The sequence below is a fragment of the Brachyistius frenatus genome, unplaced genomic scaffold (genome assembly GCF_029030835.1).
Source record: "Brachyistius frenatus isolate BFR_SWC_R1_liver_20210118 unplaced genomic scaffold, ASM2903083v1 Contig_56, whole genome shotgun sequence".
Lineage (NCBI taxonomy): Eukaryota > Metazoa > Chordata > Actinopteri > Embiotocidae > Brachyistius > Brachyistius frenatus.
The window spans coordinates 2,129,981-2,153,264 of NW_027210655.1; the positions used below are offsets into that span (position 1 = coordinate 2,129,981).

General features: G+C 39.1%; 2 protein-coding genes across 2 annotated transcripts in view; one reads left to right on the forward strand and one right to left on the reverse strand.

The window, feature by feature from the left end:
* Window positions 1–1,109: 1,109 nt before the first annotated feature.
* cdkn1ca (cyclin dependent kinase inhibitor 1Ca) lies at window positions 1,110–2,254 on the forward strand. The gene is made up of 2 exons (XM_069705463.1): window positions 1,110–1,533; window positions 1,629–2,254. The coding sequence occupies exons 1-2, from the start codon at window positions 1,110–1,112 to the stop codon at window positions 1,727–1,729; spliced, it is 525 nt and encodes a 174-aa protein (XP_069561564.1). The 3' UTR covers window positions 1,730–2,254.
* Window positions 2,255–4,978: 2,724 nt separating this feature from the next.
* Window positions 4,979–23,284, reverse strand: part of kcnq1.1 (potassium voltage-gated channel, KQT-like subfamily, member 1.1) — a 36,326-nt gene continuing 18,020 nt past the window's right edge. Inside the window, exons 6-17 of the mRNA XM_069705436.1 lie at window positions 22,428–22,553; window positions 19,891–20,001; window positions 18,994–19,089; window positions 18,694–18,810; window positions 16,807–16,945; window positions 13,254–13,310; window positions 11,864–11,993; window positions 8,752–8,827; window positions 7,039–7,133; window positions 6,855–6,901; window positions 6,685–6,746; window positions 4,979–5,818 (exon numbers count right to left, since the gene is read on the reverse strand). Of these exons, the coding sequence (XP_069561537.1) occupies window positions 5,657–5,818; window positions 6,685–6,746; window positions 6,855–6,901; window positions 7,039–7,133; window positions 8,752–8,827; window positions 11,864–11,993; window positions 13,254–13,310; window positions 16,807–16,945; window positions 18,694–18,810; window positions 18,994–19,089; window positions 19,891–20,001; window positions 22,428–22,553 (1,218 nt within the window). The 3' untranslated portion in view covers window positions 4,979–5,656. The remainder of the gene's footprint in view (window positions 5,819–6,684; window positions 6,747–6,854; window positions 6,902–7,038; window positions 7,134–8,751; window positions 8,828–11,863; window positions 11,994–13,253; window positions 13,311–16,806; window positions 16,946–18,693; window positions 18,811–18,993; window positions 19,090–19,890; window positions 20,002–22,427; window positions 22,554–23,284) is intronic.

The following is a 23,284-nucleotide window of genomic DNA, read 5'->3' on the forward strand; positions in this document are numbered from 1 at the left end:
TTTACTTATTGTAGGAACCACGTACAGATTACATTCATCTCAAAAGGAGAGACCAAGATTGCTAACCAGATTTAGCTGCTTGCTCATTTCCCATCTGCGGTCCATAATAACAAAGAGTAACAGAAAAACAAGGAGTCAGAAAAATAACTCCCCGTGTTTCCTCTTCATGATGCAAGTTTTTGAAAACAGAATGAACCCAGAAGTGGTGACCTTTGACCTCTCCTTTAGCCTTTACTAACAATATGTTGCCACAGTAAAGCTCGTATAGCACGCGAGGACGACGAACAAATGAACACAGAGCAGCAATTTCAACTCGAAGCGTCGGCTCTTCTACTTTATTAAATATATTTAGTAAAACACATTAAAGTTGGAACGTTTTGATTATGAAGCATATATTACACCTGATTTGAACTGCTTTTTGTTTTGGACCATACGTTGCCTTTCAATTTCCACATGTTTTGGTCTATGTGGCCTCTAATTAAAGTCCCCGGAGGCTAAAAGGCTCAGCTCCTATTCATTCACAAAAACGTGAAATAAAAAGAGTAGTTATGACTACGACAGTGACGGTTTTTAATAAAGTTTTGCTCTTTCTAACGGTTTAAAATCATGCAAATTGAAAAGTGTGAACTCACCATGACACTGGGTTTATTCTAAAGGTAGCCTATGGTGCACCAACAGTGGTGTCAATCAGAAGGAATCGGCATTGTTATGATAAATTCTACATTGACCTTTAATTGATGAGCCACACTTCACCACATAGAAGCAGCCTCAATGGTCTTCCTCTCACAATGAATGAATGACACCCCTCCAAACACACACACACACACACACACACACACACACACACACACACACACACACACACACACACACACACACACACACACACACACACACCTAACCCCCACCTTATCCACCAATTCAAGGCAGCTGCAGCCAATCAGAAGCCTCTGCTTATTGTGTACAAACAAAAACACCGTGCCTTTAAATGGTCCTGCAGCTTTGTGGTGACCAGAGCAGACCAGAGGAAGACGCCTAAAACTACGTGAAGAGTCTTTTTGTTTTTTTTCCCCCTCCCCACCACAACTCCACCAGAATCACTTAAAAGCATGAGTACCATCGGGCGCAGAGAGTCGGTGTGCAGGAGTCTGTTCGGCCCCGCGGACCACGACCAGCTGCGCCGCGACTTGGTGCTGAAACTTAAAGAGATCGCCGAGCAGGACAGCCGACGCTGGAACTTTAACTTCCAGGCGGACACGCCGATGCCGGGCAGGTTTCAGTGGGACGAAATCCCCGCAGACTGCGCCGCGTCCTTCTACCGGGAGTCCGCACAGTCGAACGACGCGGTCGCTTCCCCGCATACCGACGACGACAACGGGCTGAGCGATCGCGAGGAAGGCGCGGGGACCAACCAGGAGAACTGCTCCAGCATCTCCAACACGCGCAAGTGTCCCGCAGAAGCGACGCCCGTCCGGAGGAAGGGGACGCTCTCCAAACTGGCAGCCAAGCACCGGAACAACGCGCGAATTACAGGTAAGGGACAAAAGTGACAAAACACGAGTTAGTCAGCCCAAACATATTGCGTTGGAAGAAAAGTTTTAAAATGTTCTTCTTGTTTTTCTCGGCAGATTTTTTCGCAAAGAGAAAGAGGACAACAGAAACAAAGAGCATCCTGAGTCCTTTCCACAGCAGTTCAAGTGAAGCTGCTCCGTGCAAAACAATAAGATGAACGTGCATCTGAAAACTGCCTATTTATTTTTCTACATACATTTTCAAAGGGACTGCATGGCGGCCTATTAACTGCACCAAGGAATTTTTTTATTTTATTTTAATTTATATCATTTTTTTTTTTCAGTTCTTGTTTGTGTTCTACATGTTCGTGTTTTATTTATTCTATTTAAGGACACGTTTATTTGTATTTATTTAAAGCCTTTACTTTTTTTTTTTCTTCCCCCTGAGACGTCACAAATATGTTTGTTTACTTATCAAGATGTTTTTTTTTTACGTATTATTTTCATTTGAATTATTGGTTTGTGAGCAAGAATATTTATTAAAGACTAAGTGAATTTTGTTTTCTGTATTTTCAATCATCGTCCACCTTGTTGTTGTTGACTTCCCGTTTTACACCGAGCTGCATCTGTATGTAAAAGCACTATTTTGTTTTTGCCATGTTTATCTAGACTTAAGAAAGCTGTAACTGAGAAAGTTTGTGAGTTCCTTTTAAATACTGCAATTTTAATAAACTTTGTTATTAAAAACACTAATTATCCTTCTGATTTAGGGATTATTAGGGGAGTTTTTCAGTTTGATATAATAGGAGAAACTTCTAATTATGGTCAAGGCTTCTTAGTTTACAGAACAGCATCCTAATTTTAGTCACAATGACTCAATGTTGAACAAAATGAGTCATAACAGTTCAAAATGTTGCAGCATATCAGTAGTTCTACATTTAAAACCACTTATTTACAAACAAAATAATAGTTTTCTCAATGGGACAGCAGAAATCTTTCTAATCCCACTTTCTCAAACATTTGATCAGTCTTTATGTTAAATACTATATTTTGAACTGCAGTTTTGAGTCTACGAAAGCAAACAAAAACTGACCTCATCGTAAAAGTGAGGAGAACTTTATCCAAAAGCTATTCTGCGATAACTTGCTGTCATAAAAATGGGATTTTATGAGCTGCAGCCACCAGTGAACAGATTTAAAAAGTTATTGTTTTTTCGATGTGACTGCAGTCTTGTGAGAAAGCACATCTTTGGTTTTATGCTGACTCTGTGGCCACCTAAGACGGGTTAATAATGAGCGTCTCTGAAGTCGCAGAAAAATCAATTCAAGTTGCAAGTCTAGCAATCGAAAGGAGAAATTTGCTGGAGAGTAATTGCATTTTCTGGAGATATTTCATAATCACAATGATAAGGAATGTGCTGTCAGGCTTAAAATTATACCCATTAATATGAACTGTAATTGCCAAATTAGCCTATTAGAGAGACCAAATCCCACAGAAGTGTATTCACAAACCTCAGTATCTGTTTTTTTTTTTTCACATCAGAAGAAATTTCAAGAGGCCATCTGGCCGGAGAGCAGGACAATGGTCACAAAGCAGAGTGTGCCGTGTGTTTCACCTGCAAATGAGGCCATGGAGCTCTTCCACCCCCCAGGTCTCCCCTCAGCTTTATTATCTTTGCACTTTGTCCCCTTTCATAGTCAAAGTGACTATTATCATTGACATGTGCCCAAAGCAATCCCACTAATGTTTACTCTTACTTTGGCACAGGTTTACTTGTGTGTTTGTCACCATTGCAAGCGGGAGGGGGAGAAGGGGGGTTGAGGGGTGATGTTACATTTACATTTATAAACAGAAAAAGAAAAGAGCAAATAATCACATTTGAAATGCCTCAATGACAAAAACAGCTATAATACCTTCACTAATATTGAATGATCACTGCGGTGTCGTTAGTAAGAGCTTCTTTCACTGACGATGTACTGAGCAGCTTGTAGTGCACATCTTCAAGGGAATTAAAGTCTGGTAGTGGGTGGAGAAAATTGGGAACTCATGGGACCCCAATGGACCCATGGGATAGTTTGATTATTGATTTTTTTTGTTTTTGTTTTTGTGACTGTTAATTCCAAAAAGAAATCCACTTGAACGAAATGTACGATCATCTGTTTCTAATTCAGAAATGAGCAGCGAAACTTTAGTAATAAACCCCAATGTTCACAGAAGCGACAGTAAAGTAAAACGTTTGCTGTAAATTTTACCACTCAGTGATGGAAATCTGCATAAATGTGGTTTCTTCTGATCAGGAGTGGAAGATGGTTCATGAGAAAATTGAGACAAAGATTTGATACTTCCAAGTTCAGAAATGAGCAGTTTCCTTAATTAATTAATCTCTTAATCTACAAATATTTATAGATTCAGAAATGCACAGACTTCAAACATTAAAGTGAAACAAACCAAAAATCTTCTTTGTGCAGCGTTTTTGTATTTAAACTCGATGATTCAGCAAACAACATCATAAACATGTTTTGGCTTTGATGCAAATATTCTTTTTGATTTTGATTTTTCCCTATTTGACCAAATTAGCATTTCAGTGTTTCTTTTTCTTAAGTTTACATGCATCTGTAAACTTTTTTTTTTTTTTTTTTTTTTTTAATGTCTCATGTCTTGTCGAAGCAGCTATAAAAGGCAATTCTCTTTCGTTGTTGTTTTGGGTGGAATGATCCTTTTTTTGTTGTTTGAGTGTTTATGATGGTAACACTGACTACCTCTTCCTATACTTCAAATAACACCAATTAGAGGAAAAAACAACAACTTTGAAACCTCCACCCACTGCCCGTAATGAAAGTCTCACCTCACCCACCTCCTGGTCGGCACAAAGGCCGGCCGCCCTGAGCACACTTTAGGAGGGTGCAGCCCATTGTTGTGGACACCAGAGGCAGATGGTCATTTGGGCCTTTTCACCACATGGCCACTTGTGTGAAGGAATGCCTGGACGCCCCACGGATGGCCAGCGGGAAAAAGGTCACCATCTGCTGGCCAAAGGTCACCTGTGAAAAGAGCAGGGTATTAGCCATGCTTTGGGCTATTTCCATAAAAGTCCGCGAAGACAGGACACAGTGCCTCCCACCCCCCCCCAAACCCTTCCCCTCACAGAGTTAAAGGAAATTCTGTTGCCAACATGAACGAAGCAGGATTCTTCAGGAACCTTGAAAAGCAAAGCATCTTATGCTACAACTTATGAACAAACATTCGCTTTAAAAATACACTATTTAAATTTGTTTTATTTTTACTTTCTTTCAGTGTATTGCAAAAAGAAAAAGAAAATCATATTGATACTGAAATATTCAGCTCATTTGTTTTAGTCAGAGATTCCCCTCTGGGCACCACATATAATACAACAGTGAGTGAATGCCTCATTTGGTTATGTGAAGTAACTTATTATTCCCAAGAAGAGCACATCACAGAGACTTGAGAATAATTACCACAATCGCTTTATTGTTATAGAAGAATATTACTAAACATTTACAAAAAGAGAAACAAAATGAAAACATGGAGGGGAAAAAAAAAAAAAAAAAAAGCATTTGGGAGCTTTTATATGAAATATTCAAATTTAAGGCCTCCAGAAAAAAACAGGAATTTCACATGTGCAGAAACTCGTGACCACATTTTATGCACACGTGAAATGTGGTTTTGGAGCATCTTCATAGTGTTATTTGTGAAGCCAATGTAGATTCCCATGTGAAAACTTTTCCACATATTTCCCCCATGTTATCATATGTTGCAACATGTGTCATACATGTGATTTACATTTGTTCATTGTGGAAAACACGGGAAAGTAATGTGTTTTTTTCAGTAAGGGGACCCTATATGATTACAGTTATGACAACTTACTGTAATTCCGGAATATTATAGGTAATAAAATCATGGTGACGATTGTGGTTACAGTGTTTTTGGCATTAACCTGAATAAAGGAACGTAATCTCAACGGCATTTTGCAGTGTTGCATTGTTGTTTCCTTATCATATACGTCTCCATCCGATAGACAGATAGACAGATAGACAGATAGACAGATAGATAGATAGATAGATAGATAGATAGATAGATAGATAGATAGATAGATAGATAGATAGATAGATAGATAGATAGTTTCATCAGAGCTCATCCTGACTGGCTGAGAACAGCTCGTCGTAGCTTTGCAGGCTGTCCTGGCAAGGTTGGACGTCTCCGCCTTCACTCCCACCTACATCCCTCTGGTTCAGCAGGAAGGCGAGGGACTCTGCGATGCAGTTCAGAGTCTGGTCCATGCGTGTTATCTATGAGATCAAATGGTCACAAATCAAAGCATCCACAACGATAACTAGTGCCATCACTGACAGTTTTTTTTACATATTCAAACTAAATCAAGCATGTTTACTTAAAAAGAGGAGACTGTTATTTAATTACCTCCCGTGTGACAAATCTTTAACCTGTGCCATATGGTTTTACAGTTGGACTGTGCATGGTTTATTATAGTAACATCGAACATAATTACATTCTATGGAAATTAAAGTGAGCTTGATCTTAGACACAGCAGAGCTTTCACGGTGATGATAATGGGCTCTAACACCTTCACAACCATTACGTTTTCTTCTTCATTTGATGACAAATAAAACAGAAAAAGTCCGTCTCGCTCTCTAAATTTATCCCTCGACAAGAAATGAACTGTATTTGATAATTTTATACATAGTTGGAAATGTATGAATACACTTGAGGAGGGAATTGCGGGTGGCTGTGAATTAACATTTCTGTTTTTCTTTGTTGAGACGCATCTTTAAAAGAAATGAAAGGAAAAGGTTTCTCTTTCTGTACTGCAGAACTGGCACAAGCTCTTAAAGTTTTATATTTGAATCGACAGTACCGGGGCCCCGCGTGTATGCACACGCATATTTCATATTACATCATGGTAAACAAAGCCAGTTAAACAGTTGCTGCATTATTCCCAAACGCAGTTTATTTTGATAAGTTATTGTCGCTGTCCTCTTGAGACAAAGCTTAGGAGCTGCACTTTTATAGAATTTAAAATTATGAGTACAATAAAAACAAAACCAGATATAAACATTAGACGTTTCCCTTTACAACTAAAAGAAACACTAAAAAGGCGAGGGAGTCTGGTTTTCCACCGAAGTTGCACAAATCCCACCTTGTCGTCCATCCTGCTGAGTCTGGAGCCGACGGAGTTGCTGCCTTTGTCTTTGGCTCGGTCTTCAGCGGTAAGTAGTTAAGTAAGTAATAAGACAGGAGGATTAGGTCTGTGGTTTGTACCGTAGTAACTGTAATGTGTTTGGAGAGAGCAGTGGAGTGAGTCATTACCTGAACTGGTCTGGAACAAAGTTATCTTCCCCAAAGACTGGTCCAGTCTGAGCCAAACAATGGGAGGCTCAAGTCAGAAGAACAGTTTCACACTCTGCTGCCCCGCCCCCCCTCCCTCCCTCCCTCCCTCCCTCCCATCCACCCACTGTTTACAAGTTCAGCATCTGCAATTTAGATAGTTTACCTTCTCTGAAGCTCCTTGATTCGCACCATGAGGTTCACGTGACCGTGGGAGTATTGTTCAATCACGTCTCGCACGTCATACGGCTTACGAGCTTGCTACAACAGAAAAAAAAAAAAAAAAAGTTTCGTTAAATTATATCTCTATTACGGGCATTTTGTTCGGCATAAAACCTTTATTTATCTCTCCTACATTTTTGAGCTTTGTTTTCAGCTGCTGCTTTTGGTGTATGTTTGCAGGGGTGATGAGGTTTAGTGCCCAGACAGAAAATGATATGTACAGTCATTTGTATTTACTTAATAACATACGCGGCTGCGAATACTGCAGCTGCTGCAACAAACTGTGAATAAATGATATCCTCATTGTACTGGTGGCCCTGATAGTTCAATAGTTAAATCTTGTTGTGACAATTTATTTTTTAATTATATCAACTTTATTTCTGAGAAATAATGTTTTGTTCATAGTTTTGGCATGGAGGACAGGTCTAAGTACGGCAATAATAATAACCTCGGCCACTGTTGCCATGGAAAAGAAGCTAGCCAGGCACAAATAAGAGTGGAGGGAAATTTGTTGCTGCATTTGAGAACAAAACAAAAGTGCCATCACATTCAACCGAAAAGTCAAAAGTGATTCGAAACTGATTTCAGCTGCAGTTTAAATCATCATCTTTAGCTTCCGCCCACCTTTAATGGCAAGTCACACAATTTTACGCTCCTTGGGATTTGTCTTACTTTGAAGTGTTTATGTCCACAGGCTTGAGCCTTTGATAGTTTAAATAAGAGAGTTATATAATGAGCCGAGAGATGTTTTAACTCTGTTTAAGCGACCTTTTCTGTCTCTGCTGGTGTAGAGACGTCAGAGGCGGTACGTCTGTTTCGTGCTTGACATTGCGTTATCTCAGGAACGCTTTTGGGGAATTTCTTTCAAATTTGGCACAAATGTTCACTTGGACTCAAGAATGAACTTGTTTGATTTTTTTTTTTTGGTAGCTAAAGGTCAAAGGTCACTGTGACCGAACAACTATCCCGTTGTTTTGAATGCGATATCCCAGTAATGCCTTGTGTGAATTTGCTCAAATATGGTACAAACATCCACTTGGACTTTTCTCATTATACAACGGCATAAGTTGGGAAGGGGAGGGGGGAGATCGTGAACAATATTTTACATTTGGGTAGATACTGAATTGGTGACTGTCATGGCAACAACTTTGTGTTCTATTAAAATCAGCTCCACTGGTGAAATGACTTCATAGTCACTACGTATATTATATGAGTCTGGACAGACATAGATGTAGATTTCAGTGGTTGGCGGAGACAAACTACTGGGAGGCAATAGTTCTTTTTTGTGTTCTGTTAGGATGCTCCTGAACGCTTCATTTGTAAAGTCTGCTGAACTTACTCACTGTGACCACCGCTGTTTACCCAATCTCTGCTGTTGTGTTTGTGCTTGCTTGTTGGAAAAGTGAAATCAGATGATAAATAACTACATAATTTCACATGTACAGTACTTACTTAATAGTAAATCAATTCCAGGTTAGTTGGCTCACTGCAATGTTAACAATCAAAAACTGTTTAGTTAGTAAAAAAAACCCAAAAAAAACCAGCCTGTAGTCATAGATAGGTTAGTCAATTTCAAGTGTAAAGACAAATAAACATCAATGATTCTCCAATGTAATGTATGAAAAAGCTATTTTCAATAAATCAGTGTAAAAATTACCTGAAAATTTCTCTTGGCCACAAAATAACGCATTTTCTGGATCACCCGGATGGCTTTCCGGTGTGATTCTGTCAATCTGTGAAAACAAAGGAGTTTTATATAAATGTATTTTTGTTACTTTGGTATATCCCCTTAGAAAAAGGTGATAAAACCGTGTGTGGCTGAAAGTACATATAAAACAGATTTAATTAAAAACGGACATATGAAGATCAAGGCTGGTGTTCTGCTTTGGACCCCCCCCCCCTCCCCACACCCCCTGTCTTGAATGAAGCAGGTATCGTTGTGAAACTATAAAAAGACGGTTGACATGGCCTTCATACCCACAACTCTTACCAGTTGTGTGAAAAATATAAAGTGCACGGCATTGATTACTGTTCAGTGCACATCAAAAGCTTCTCTCTTTGCACTTGTCTTCCTTTGAATGCGATCAAGGTGAGTCACAGGAAGAACAAAGGCAGATGAATTCGTGGGTCTGCATATTTCTCTGAAAATCACGAGCACAAAGCACAAAGTGACTGCGGGGCATTTAGCTTCTATTATTTTGATGTGGGAATTATTAAACAGCTATTATTTATCAGGGCTCATTACCCTAGAAAGGAAGTGAATGAGTGAGAGAGGTGGGGAAGCAGCGAGCTCTTCGTGAAGTCTAGCTGATATACAAGGTCCGCATGAGGCTCATAATGGAGTTTTCACAGGCATCGCAATGGGCTAATTTTCTAAGGCGGGTTTCGTAACATTTTGTCAAATTACCACTATGAAATGTCAATAAAGTGCTCCGTTAGCTATTATAGTAATCCATTTTCCATCATAAAAGGATTACGATATAACCAGAAACCAGACAGTGAGGCACTCTTCTTTCAATTAAAAAGGCAGATTTGGACTTTTACTGAAAGTGAAGTTTGAACAGTGAAATTATTACTTCTCTGCATTATCGTCTTCCATTAATGGACATTGTGATGAGAACTTCTTAAACTCACTTTAAGGTTATAATCCTTAAAAAACAATTCAACATTTTTGGTAATGGAGCTAATTAGCCTCACAGATATGAGAGCCAGTTAAATGTGAGACTGGAGCTCTGGGAGGAATTTGCTTAGCTTAGCACAAAGAATAAAATGAGGGAAAGAGCTCAAGATTCCAGCTACTGGTACATCTAAAGCGTACTCATTTGCATGCAACATGTTAAATACTTTCAATTTGTCCTTTTTGTAAAAACAACAGCTTGCAGTTTTACAGCGGTTTATTAGCTGTACTATTTTTTCTTGGAGTCGGTACGTTAGGCTCTTACTGAATGTTATGATATAACAGTGGTCGTGAACTCATTTAACTTTTATAAGAAAATGACTACTGTTGCACTATTCCTCTAAGATTTTCATGGTCGAACCCAACTTTAGATTCTATTTATGGTATTTCTTTTAGTAAGAGGCGGTAATTGCCATCGTTAATGATGGAGTCTGCCTTTTTTTTTTTTTTACCATTAGTATTCAAATCGCGTACTTATCCACAAAGGATTCACAGGGAATTACGCATGCACGTCCCCAGTGTGTTGCAGATGACAAAAGCTTTTGATCATGAGATCATTATTAGTGTATCAGACAACACGTAGAGCGCCTTCTTTAGTCTTTTCTTAATTGGACAACAAGATGAGATGAATTGAGTTATTTAAAAAGAAACTTTGGGAGAGGATGGACATTGTAAGGATTATACCTGAAGTTGGATCAAAGGATTTGTTTTGGAGCTGTAAACTCTTAAGTTTGGTTTATGTCAATGTGCTGCAAACGGTATACATGTATGTATAAATATACTTCTTTTACTTGGTGGTTTCCTAACTTGTCGATAAACGAAGGCCATTTTATTACCATTAGTGTTTTACATTACTGAATCTTTCATGCAATTCTTCAGAAAGTTGCATTTATAATCAGCGTTGGGGCAAACACTTTTATCACTGCCCTTCGCTCCCCTTTCGTAAGCTCTGACTATTTCAGTAATTACCAGATATGCGTGTCCAGACTTAATTAAAGCACATAATTAAAACCTCCGTCACTGTCAAGGGAAGACATTTTGTCTTGGTTTCGTTGAATTAATACAATAACTTTTGCAGCTATCTTTTTGTTATCTCTCGCTAATGGTCAGCATGCTTCGTGACAAGAACATAAACAAATTGTGAAAAAGATGAACAAAATTTCAAGGAAGCTGTAAACTTTTACCACCATCTGCCGAATGGCTTTCATCCCCAAACTTTTACTTTCACTTTAAAGATTTTGTCTGCTGTGTGACTGCACCTGTCACTTTTGTCTGTTGGTGACAAATGTGTGGGAGTTTTGTTGAAACTCACAATTATCTGCAATTTACCAAAACATACTGCACTGCGATGTCGATACCCCCGGCTGCTGCAGAAATGTGACTTCTGTTCTATATCAAAAATCTTTATGCTGCAAAATCTGGAACAGCGACCTGATTGAGAATTTCTCCGTTCTTGTGAAAAAAAATAAAAAATAAAATCAATTTGAAACGTTATCTGCTGCAATTACCCTGAAAATAAAAGACAAACCTGTTTAAAAAAAAAAAAAAAGCAGCACATTTTTCAAGGTGATTTGATTCTGCGTTCTCTCGTGGTGTGTAACACAAGCAGTAGTATCCTGGTTGGTTCAATTTAGCATGGGATTTGATGTGGCATTGCTCAGAGAGCAGCTGGTTACGTATTTTGGAGTCAGCAGAGCACAGAGTGATCTTTGCCAACGACGCCGCTGCATGCAATTCCCACCCCGCATCATTACCCCACCGTTTAGAAAGTAAGTCCCATGGGTCAAAACTGTCGCTCCATTTGTTTCACTTACTGTGCACTTACATTACACTGCAGTTACTTAACACTCATTTCCTCATATCAGTCCCAGTCTCTAGCTGTGCAAGTGCCTCAGCAAGCGCAAGTGATTTCCCCTAATAGAGAATCATTACGCAGTGGGGACACGAGCCCTCTGGGGTTTGGCATATTACAAAGGTTAATTACAAATAGCAAAAAAAAAAAAAAAAAAAAAAAAAAATACATGCGAACCTTGCGTGCTCATTAAAATACACACACATATATGCAGCATCTGTGCAACGGCGGTAAACTCACTGTGACACGGTGGTGGCAGGAGCCAGATCACTGTCCCGCTCCGACTCCAGCTCCAGGTCGTCCGCGAAGCTGCAGTTCCTGCGGAGGGGGGCGGGGGGGTGCACGTCCAAAAGGCCAGGGTTTCCTTTCGCTGCACGTTCGCACACAGACACACATCGTTGAACTTTAGTTATCAGCATGTCTGTCGAGTGACACTGCAGATAAAGTGTTGCCGCCTCTGTTCTGTAGCGCACAGCTTTGGACTCGGGTCGAATGCACAGACCGCATAGCGAAGACGGCGCCGGCCAAATTCCGAACTCGAGGCTTCATGACGGCCGCTCGCAAACCAACGGGCGACGTCACTGTACCAATGTTGCGTATATGATGTCCAACAGGTAATGAGAGAGAGAGAGAGAAAAAAAAAATGTGCCTCTATATTGCGAAGGCCACACGAAAAGTCACACCTACAGGAAATAGTTGAAATAAAGAAAAGTGCATGCTTTTGGGGAAGGCCAACTCATTGCGGGAACATTATGACCTCATTCGGCTTGTGATCCCGCCTGTACTGTACACAGCTGTTCTGGATTATCATATATTGGAAAATGGAGAAGAGGGGTAACGGCTTTTTAGATAAATGAGTAACAGATGATTTACGTTACAAGCTTCTAGTGCTGTAACTTGTGCTTTTTGCCACATGAATTTAGGAGAACATGGTTTTTTGTTTCTTGTTTTTGGCTTCAGGACTGCTTCGTCTTTCCCTGTGGAGGTCACATGTTTAATGGGGGAAATTCCTAAATCTATTAAATTGTACTTGTGAGAGATTTTAGTGTGTGCAAAGCACATCTGTTTCTCTTTGATGAAAGTAAGATCTTACAACACCAAAACTAGTCATTTGAGTAAAATAGTTAAACAGAAATTCAAAACAAATTAATAAATAAAAATCTGTTCGGAGCAATGTTTACAGAGTTGTTGTGAAAGACTGAATAAGAAACCCATTAATTATCCAAATCTGCCGCTGCAGTGTTTTGACACTACACCAGTTAGACAAGTGTGATACAACAGGTTCATGATTTTGATGTATGAAAATACAAATTGTGTGAAATTATATTGCCGGACTTTAAATTTGAATGGCCTTAATTGGTGCTGTCGACCAGGACTGATATAACATGACATGCCCTGACAGGCAGTTTGATATTTCTCAATAACAGAGCACAGAAAACCGCTTCGCCATTAGTGGTAATGACATACCAGAGAAATGCCTACATTTTTAGTCCTCCGAGTCCCAGGCAGCTATCAACACTTCAAACTGTATTTAGAGCTACACTGACCTGTGTGATGCAATTATTCACAACAACAACAACAACAAAAAGTACAAAGTAACATAAAAACAATTATCAACACACGACGTTACCTGGAGGTGCTGAGCTGAACTGAAGGGAAGACAGAGACGTCCATGACTGCTGACGATCTGAAGAACGAGCAACACAAACATAACCCGAAGGGCGTAAATGACTAACTAATTACTCCTAAATTTGAGGCGCTCAGAATTCTATTTAACTTTCATTAGTCGTGTAATTAAGAAAACAACACCGCTTCTCACAACATCATGGTGCTCTGATTAAGAAAAACGTGTTGTTATACAGTGGAGAGAGGACTAGTAAGTGTACAGAGGACGTGTGCGAGGCGTGGACACCAACAGCAGCTTCACCACTTCCTCCCAGACTCCTGTCGAACCAGGCGAACAGACAAAACACCGAGACGGGAGAAAAGACACATGCGAGGAAATAGGCTGTTAAGTAGGATGATTAGAGCAGAACCAGATTAAAAAATGTTTAAAAAAAACACAAAAAAAACCAGCTGTGAAATGGGAAAAGAAATCACGACTGTTAATGAACTGAGAAGCTGGTGGAAAAATAAATCTTCTCATTAGCGTCTACTTGAGAGAAATTTTAAACACAATACCCAACACAATATAGAAGTACCTAATAAGTAAAACTCTTGCAAATTAAACTGGAGTCATAACTATACTTAAATATTAAAGTGAAAGTAAAAAAACGGGGTCCGATCAAAAGTTGTTGCTTCTGTGCGGGAATCGAAACCTTTCCTTAGTAAGTATTCAACGGTTCATCGGTCAATCAACATTAGCACCTGTGACCACTGGTACACGAGCATTTACTATTTCACCGTGGACTTGAGCAGAGACGGCACGTCAAAGTTTGAGTGAAACTCGGCAGCAGCTGATCTGCAATCACCAGTTTTCTTGGACTAAAATGTCCTTCGTGGATTCTTGTTTCAGCTGTTCGTCACATATGTCTATACGATCTGTATCTTGACCATGTCATTTATACATTGTTTATTGACTTTTGCTCTGTTTTGATTGGGTTGTTTTAAGGGGGAATGATATGTTTTTAAGTGTGAAATTGCATAAAAATGACAAATAAACAACATCTAAAATCAGCAACACAGACTCTGGTAATGCTTCAGAAAATCGACTGCAATGAAATACTCGCGCCGCAAATTCGTCCCCTCGGGTCAGACCGTCAACACCGAGGTCTACTGTGACGTTTTGAGACGAGAAAACATCCGGCACGAACGACCTACGCTGTCACGCAAATGGCGATTGGGTTCTCCAGCGTGACAACGCGCCATCTCAGCGCATTGAGCACGTGCAACAACACAATCTTCCCTCCGAACCGCCCATTCTTGCTGATTTTGGCTTCTTTCTGTTCCCCAAACAAATCGGACACAGACGTGTGCTCTCTGCTAAGGGCCATTTTGAAAGCACAAATTACTGGCACACCACTGGTCACCGAAATACGTGTAACACAAAATGCTGATGTTACATTACTGTGCTGAGCTCCATTCCCCCGCAACAAGGACCAGTCATTTTTGATCACACCTCATATACGTGTGGTGGCGTGACTGATTATGACTGTATATATATATATATATATATATATATATATATATATATCTATATAATGTAACCTAATAATCTCTTAATGAAATACAAGCAAAGATCTCTGCAATCGACAATTTGCAGCAAAGACAAACCTACAGACCTATTTAAGCCCGAAAGAGACGGAGTTATGTTCTCGGAAATCCATTTAGACGACTCTGTAAGCAGCCGAGCGCTCGAGCCGCCGCCAGCGTGCGCATCCAGTCAATAAAAGCACACACCAGATGGCAATGTGGCAATTAAGTAGCATGATTCAGAGTTAAAAGCAGCGTGCTGTAGACGCTAGATGTGCGGTGCGACCAGCAGCATTAATTTTGCTTTAAATCAAAGACGTCAATTCTCGGTGAACAACGATGTCCACAGACACGCATGCGTCCGTACAGCTCGGTGAGTTAAAATGCTGCCGAGAACGAAACGCACAGTTACATGTTGGTAGCAGCTCGGCAGCCAGTCACCCATCAAAGCAGCTTTTCACGTAACCAGCTGGTGTACAAGAAAACGGTTCCATAACGAGGCACTACAAAGAGTATGATCCAATGAGGTGATTACATATTACAAAGGTGCGAAAAGGGTCTATATTTATCCCTTTCTGAGAGCAAACAGTCTGTTCCCTCCGGCACCTCAGTCTGTTCACCTACATTGAACACCATGTCCATTAATGACCCTGCACGCAGCATTGATAATCACAATGAACATTATTCATTGTATTCATACAATTCTTTTTCAAAAGGTGTACTCGAGGTGGAGAAAAACTGTAAAGGACACATTTAGGGGAAAAAAAAAAGAGTGAACATGGAAAGTGAACTGACAGGAAAAAAAATGAATAAGGCAGTTGCAGAGATGATATTGAAATGATGAATGCTTGTTACATCAGCAACAGTTCTCGAGTTATGGTCTGACGCAAACAGTTTATTCATATTCTTATTATTAGTCTGTGAGAAGAACTGTCAAAAGGCATGCATCCATCCATCCATCCATCCATCCATCCATCAGCATGTTAAGGTTAAACATCATTCTTAAACTGGAGGAGTGAAATCTCTGACCTGTTGGTGGCACTGTAGGTGAAAAGTCACAAAATGACTCAAATCTATCAGAATTCTTCCTCTGGGGACCATGAATGTTTGTCAAAACCTTCATGGCAATCCATCCAATATTTGCGGAGACATTTTAGTCAGGACCAAAGTGACCCTTACAGAAAAGACACATGAGTTTTCCCCGAGGAACACATGTGAATCACATGCATGACACATGTTTACCACATGTTGCAATATATGATAGCATGGGGAAAATATGCGAAAAAGGCTTCATAAGTTTCATACGTGACACCATGAAAATGTTCCAAACTACATGTCTCATGTGGTCAAGAGTTTTTGCAGATGTGAAATTCATGTGTTTTTCCTGTAAAGGGGATGCACCGACAGGAATTAATATTCTGCTGCTTTTGTTTTGTTTTCCTTTGTCCAATACTCGTATCTCTAATCCAGCTCTTTCTAAAAACGGGATCAAACTTCAAATTAACTGATGAAACTATCGATTTGAATTGCTTCTTTATATCACTCTCAGTTGTCCATTATTGATTCCTGACTTTTGTGCGGAGTTCTGTAAATTCAGCAGAGCATTATTGGGACGTCATACTCATGAATGCAACCTCATGTATTATTGCTGCAATGTGCTAATCTATCTTTAATGTTTGGACTTCGTCTTTTTCCGCCTTCTGTGCGCACAAACCCCCCATCTCAAGTTCAAATCCAATATCTTCTGTTTCCTGTATTATTGATGAATATTTGATTTGCAGCCGGGGCAGCACTGAGTAAGTGATGTCTTTTCTCGTGCATCTTGAGTGACATTGTGAGCGTTAATTCAGATTTTAATAGAACCATGCGCGTGATTTTCCAAAACATTCAAGCCACAGAAGAAGCGTACTTTCACACTGACTGAAGTACTAGAACTCAACCCACTTTATCCGAGATAATTGTACTGTGTGGTTTTTCTCCTGTTTTGGTACCTGTGCCCACGGTGCTGTAAACATCTGAACCCATCTCCCTCCTGCTGTCAAACACAGAGTCGTAGGTGTTGCTGGGAATTGTGGGAGAAGTGGCACCGTTGTCCTTGTCAGTGCTCTTAAACCTCTTCCTCATCTTCGCCTGCCCCCCAAAAAAAAAAAAAAAAAAAAAAAAAATCTCAGCTCAACAAAGTGTTTGTATGAAACTTTAGTGACACAAAAAGAAAATCGTGTTTATCTTGTATTTTAAATATTAGATTTTTTGTGGTTTTATTAATACTGGCAATCTTTCACTCTTAACACAAAACAAACACGTAGAAATGGTTGGAAAATGCAGACATACTTTGCAGATACTCATCAGCTTACAAGCTTTGTATAAATGCAGCTGAAACACTTTGCAACGATGGTAAGAGGTTCACCTTGGTCACGACATTGTACGTTACAACATTTAGTATACGAGTTGTCCCTCATGTTGTTTTCTATTATTGTTGCTGATGATGAATGCATGACCATTTAGAAATGATGAGGGTCTAAAAGGAGCAGCTTTGAAATCCTGCTACAGTGTCAAGTCAGTAAAATTACCATTTTATATTGATATATTTTCATATGCTGTTATGACACACAACTTTTATTAAAGCCCTAAGTTCGTAGGGTACACATTTGATACATAAACATTTTAAAATGTATGTATTCAGGTGGATACGGTCTGATACCAAAGGAGCAGTGATATTGAATAATTAATATTAATATTAAACTGCTGCTGGCATTTGTCTTAATCTATTGGTTTTCTTTTCTGCCTTAATTTTTTTTTTTTTTCAGTTTTATTTCCCTCAGAATAATACCAAAGATGCCACCTATCAGTTATATCAAGTCTTATCATCAACTTTGATTATTAATCCTTCAAATCTCTACAACAGTAATATGTGGCACAGTTTCAATAATACGAAGTCATTTAACCCTTTGAACCCTATAGGCTGTTTTCAGGGTCATTTTACTACCTTTACTTTTAAGCTCATATCTTGGTCATTATAAGAGGTAACCATTCATGCTGAATCTTTTTTTTTTTTTCCAGGACAGTCAAGGCTATCCAAATCATCATCATTTAATTTGATAATACTTAGAGATTTTTCAATATTAGCCTTCATATGAAGGAAAAAAAACGATTTTGTCTTGAAAAATGTTTATGTTTTTACATGTATCTTACCATAAAATATTCAGTAGAGATATCTCTTTATAATCGTGTAGAGGATATTGTCTAGGATTTGGCAATATCTGAACCATGTTTGTTGGACACTTGATGACTCAACAATTTGAAAAAAAAGGTGCATAGTGTCTGACGGAAAATAAGTGTCACGGTTCTGAGGGTTCTTAATTTAGTCCCTCGAGTCAGTCTGAGAGTGGAGTTGTTGTCTTTTTATCTCATCAATTTATTTCTTATTTCATTCTTTCTATGATTTCAAGCTAAACTTACAATTTACTGAACAAAATCTAGCACCACTTTAGAAATGCTATCAATGAATGCAAATACATTACTTTGCTAGTTTATTAGATCAAAATAGTTAAAGAGACTGCAACTTCTGTTGTAAGATACCTCTTTCTATCGTTTTGAATCAATATCAGAAATCAGATTTGCATCAATCAGAGCAGACTGAATATTAGAAACAACTCTGTGAAGCATCAAAACGCCACAGCAAAGCAAACTGCAGGCTTCAAAATGACCATAAACTTAAATCAAAACGGACCTGCACATGTTTACCTTCATGAATTTAGGATTTACAGTATTGCAGGGCAGTTGCTTCAGACTACATTAGTTTCACTTCCGTGTACCTAACAAACTGGAAACCGAGTATGCGAAGCAGCCACAGTGAACTCTGTAAAATGATTACGCACCGATTTCTTGGGCTTGGGGGTGGACAGATAGGAGGCAGGGATGTTGGATCGCTTTCTCAAAAACATCTTGAATGTGGCAGAATCAAAGTTCTCCACCGCAAAACATCTCCATGATGTCTGGAGGGGCATGAAAACAGCAATATATTGGTCGGACAGGACAAATTTCATGCCGGCACATCTACCATGCAAGAAAAAGAGAATACATGAAAGGATGGTCTCAATAATAAGACTGGAGCTCAGAGACAACTCCAACCCCCGGCTGTATTGAGGTTGTGTTTGAGTATTTTTTTGGTCAAATACCTGAATGAGACAGGCAGCTGCAGGGATCTGTCTGTTGAAGTGTTTCTGTCTTTGCTTCTGCTGCACCTTCAGGGCAAAGCCCGAGCCTAAGATTCCCTGTGAACAACAGCACAGCAGCGTTGCTGCTTATTAATTCCGTTTTCACCACACACTTCCATGCAGCAGCAGCATGGAACAGAAATGCACACAAATGTGCGGTTTAAGGCACAAACAGTCTATTATTCACTGTGTTCATAAACAGAAATTAATACATTAAAATGTGAAGATTGAACAACCTTTGCTTAACTAAACGTGAATAATTTGACCTGTTTTAGACATTTTAAACACATTATTGTGACTACTGAACAAAAGGTAATCCATAAATTGATCCTGGAAATGACACAAGCCTAATTGTAATGTATGTTTCCAAAATTTTACAAACTTAACCCTAGCTACGTTTCAAAGTTAATGGTGATGTTAATCTTCTCTGCAACTCAACTTTGAGGTCCGACAGTCATGTGTGGAGTTTCTGCTTTTGATTTTGATCAATAACCTTTACAGGACGATATACAGCCATTTTAAGGCTTGTCAACATCTTTACCCCACTTAAAGCACAGTATAATGCAAGTTTGTCTTAACACTGTTCAAATTAAATATCTTTTTCAAATCTTTGGAGTCGCCGGTAAAACATTTCAGAGCTGCTTTGATAAATACATTTGTGGTTTACAGGAGAAACATAGATACACTGGAGACTAAATTAGGTCGTTTTTCTTGATGCCTGAAACTCAACGAAACAGAAAAAGGGTTTTCAAACAATTCTGTCACAGATTGCGAGAATTTCAACACAACACTGCGAGCACAAATAAGACAGCTCGCCCTGAAAGATGGCCTTGCACAGGAATGTCTCTTTCCACTTACTGCAGGCAGGGCAAAGAAAGAAATGGCAAACACTGAGAAACACGATGCAATTGTCTTCCCAATCCAGGTTTGTGGCACTATGTCTCCATAGCCAATCGTAGTCACTGTCACCTTGGAGATAAAAAAAAAAATAAATACACAGCTATTAATACAAGAAGCTATATCTGGCAAACACCCTGCACAGTCAGAGTTTACTGTGTAAAGGAGTCATATGAGGGTGTAGTTAATGTTGAGTAAAAAAGCATGTTGCTGAATACTAACTTCAGTTTGCTAACATGTAGGGATGGAACATGATTTTCAAATATTTGTCATTGAAGTCATTTAATCAGTCACTCAAATATTAAAAAACAAACAATTGTGACTATCATTCTTCCCCTTTTCCCCTGTTTTTACCAGCAACTGGTTGTAATGCATTACTACTGCCAGAAGGTGGCGGTAATGAACCTAAAAGCTGTCTGTCAGTCGCCATTAAACAGCATGAGGAGAGGAAGAACCAACTGCGATCGCGCAGGAGTTTTGCCAAAGGCGACTACAGCCGTAAAAAATGTTCTGTGTGGAACTCCTTCAAAAAATTTAGATGAAGAGAAGATAAAGCGCAAACTATTTGATTTTTAATGGAATAGTTCTGAGCTAATTTTGGCCGTAATCTCATAATTTTGCTGTTTGGCACTTAAACTAAAGTACAGCTGAGGGCAATGGAAGTGTTCATTTCACAGGTATTAAATCAAAGTATTGAACAATTCAAAACTGTGACCTTTTGATGGTACTTGATGAGAAGTTTAAGAGAAAAAAGTTAAGCCAAAGTTAAACCAAAGTTATTACAATTCACCCTGAGGGCAGCATGAATGTCTATACCAAATTTCACAATAATCCATCCAATAGTTATCGTGACATTTAATTCCAGACCAAAAATGTGAATGTCATGGTGTCACAAGATGAAGAATCAGGGGATTACCAAAGTCAGCAGAACATCCGTGGTCTTTCAAAAAGTCACGGCCACCCATTAAACACTTATTTCAGTCTAAAGTGACTGACCAACTGATGGATCAGCATTGCCATCCGTCGAGCCGTATATTGCTAGTCTGATTAATAAAAAGCAGTACAAGCCATGCTTTTTTTTTTTTTTTTTTTAAACTGAGTAAAATACTGGAAATGCAACTTGTTTAGTAGTTTTGTTGAGAATTGTTTAAATGCTGTGTCTTTGTACGAGACAGATTTGTGACGTACATGACCAAACAACTTCGAATTGGCTCTTGTTGTTTGTGTTAAATCTGCTTTGAGCCTTTAGCGTCTGAGGCCTCTGTTTTCATAGAATCTCCAAAACACAACTCTGATCTTTTCACCTCTTCCACTCTCACTAACAGCCTCATTCACTGCGAGTACCCAAAACAGATCGAGAGTGCTGGGCATGAACCCCGTATCAGATAGAAATCACGCTGTAAAACGTGTAAATGTAGTAAAAAATAAAAAATAAATACTATCATGAATATGAGAAAAGTTGTTGATTCTGCTGGCTGCGTGAGTTTTTTTTTTTTTTTTTTTTATTTGTTTTAATATCAGAGCCCCTGAAAAAGAGTAGGTGGTGACTTATTGTCCGAAAATAAATTTTCATCCCATATTCTCGACACTACTTGTTTTGCTGCTCGTATTAGCAGCCCACTGGATGTGCCCAAGGGTTTTCACACAACTCCTACTCAAACAACAGTAGTACAGATAAAACAGAGTCTATATCTGACCTTTCACTTGCTCAAACACAGCTTACAACAAAGTCAGTGTTTTCTGTAAAATCTAGTCACAATATTTAGAAAATTATCACAATGGGATGTCGGGATCAGGTCTGATTGACACTGATGTCAATGTCTGTATAGATATTATGGAAAACACGGTAGGAAATATTATAGGACACGTGTTTTAATGTTGAGGTATTTAACTATAAAACACACTTCTACTGCTTAAGAAATGCTGATGTAGCGTACAGACTGCAAGATGTGTGATGAAGGAAAAATGGATCATAAAACAGGACAGCTGTTAAGTGAACGCTCTTCAGTATAGAACTGAGACTGAGGCGTCAAAAGCCACCACGCTACAGATGAACAGTAACCTGGATGATGCTAGATTTATAAAAGGAATATGACTAATCTGGTTATGTTTTATATCATATCCTGAACATGATTAAAAACAGGAAAAAACAACAACAATGATGACGCTGGGGGCTTGACACAGAACAGAAGTTGAGTGACGCTGAATAAACACACACACACACACACACACACACACACACACACACACACACACACACACACACACACACACACACACACACACACACACACACACACACACACAGCCGAACAAGCATGTCAAAGGTAACGCTCACGTCAAGCAGACAGTGTGTTCCAGGTCTTAACCCTAAAACTAGTCAGGACAGTCCAAAATGTCCTCACTCCTATGGTTTAAAAACTCCAACTGGTCCTCACACAGATTGTTTTACAAGTACTCAACGGACACGCACACAAATAAAATACACAGATACTTACCACACCCCACCACAGAGCATCAGCGTAGTTATCAAACCCGTATTCAACATCTTTCTCTGCCAGGTAGACGAAGTACGATGCGAAGATCAGGCTCAGAAAGCCAATGTACAACGTAGTGATCAGCTCCTGACATACACACACCAACACATTACATATTACAAAGTCAAAAAACAACAAAGAGAACATTTGAAAGAAAATAATACGATTATATAATGAAGCTATGCATGCTATCTGTCGTAATCTGTCCTGATTGCCAAAATGTATTAATATCGGTTTGCCAGTTAACTGTCGTAAGCCTAACGCGGCGGTGTTTAATAATATGACATATGGATGTGAATATTCATGTACATGTGCTGTGTAAATAAAATGATTAAAATATTTTTTTGAGGATTGGTGCCGTTTGGACTGGCTTGTCTCATTCATGAGCTGAAGGTGAATGCAAAGCTGCATTCTTAATCATAAAACCTGTCATTTTGTCACTCATTCTTGGTTTTGACTGAGTCTAGATTAAAATGTTCACGATAGTTTTGTCACAAAATGTTCAGGGTTGTCTGTGACTGAGCCAAGAGTTAAATGTCTAGAGGTTTAGTTGAGTAAAAATGACTAACAATAAAAACTTTGCAGTGAAACTTTAGCACAAACGAATTTCTATACCTGTATATACCTTGGGGAGCTATAAAGGAACCATAAGTGGAACTGGGTTGTAACTGAAAGTAAGTTCAGTATCATGTTCCCTTTTGTTCTTTGGAAGTTTGATGTCCCGAGAAGCACCTGTTTTTGCTGCATTTTGCCGGGATATGCACGGAGGTCCCAGTTTCAACTAAATTCAATAATAATCAGTAACCACTGGAGGGCTG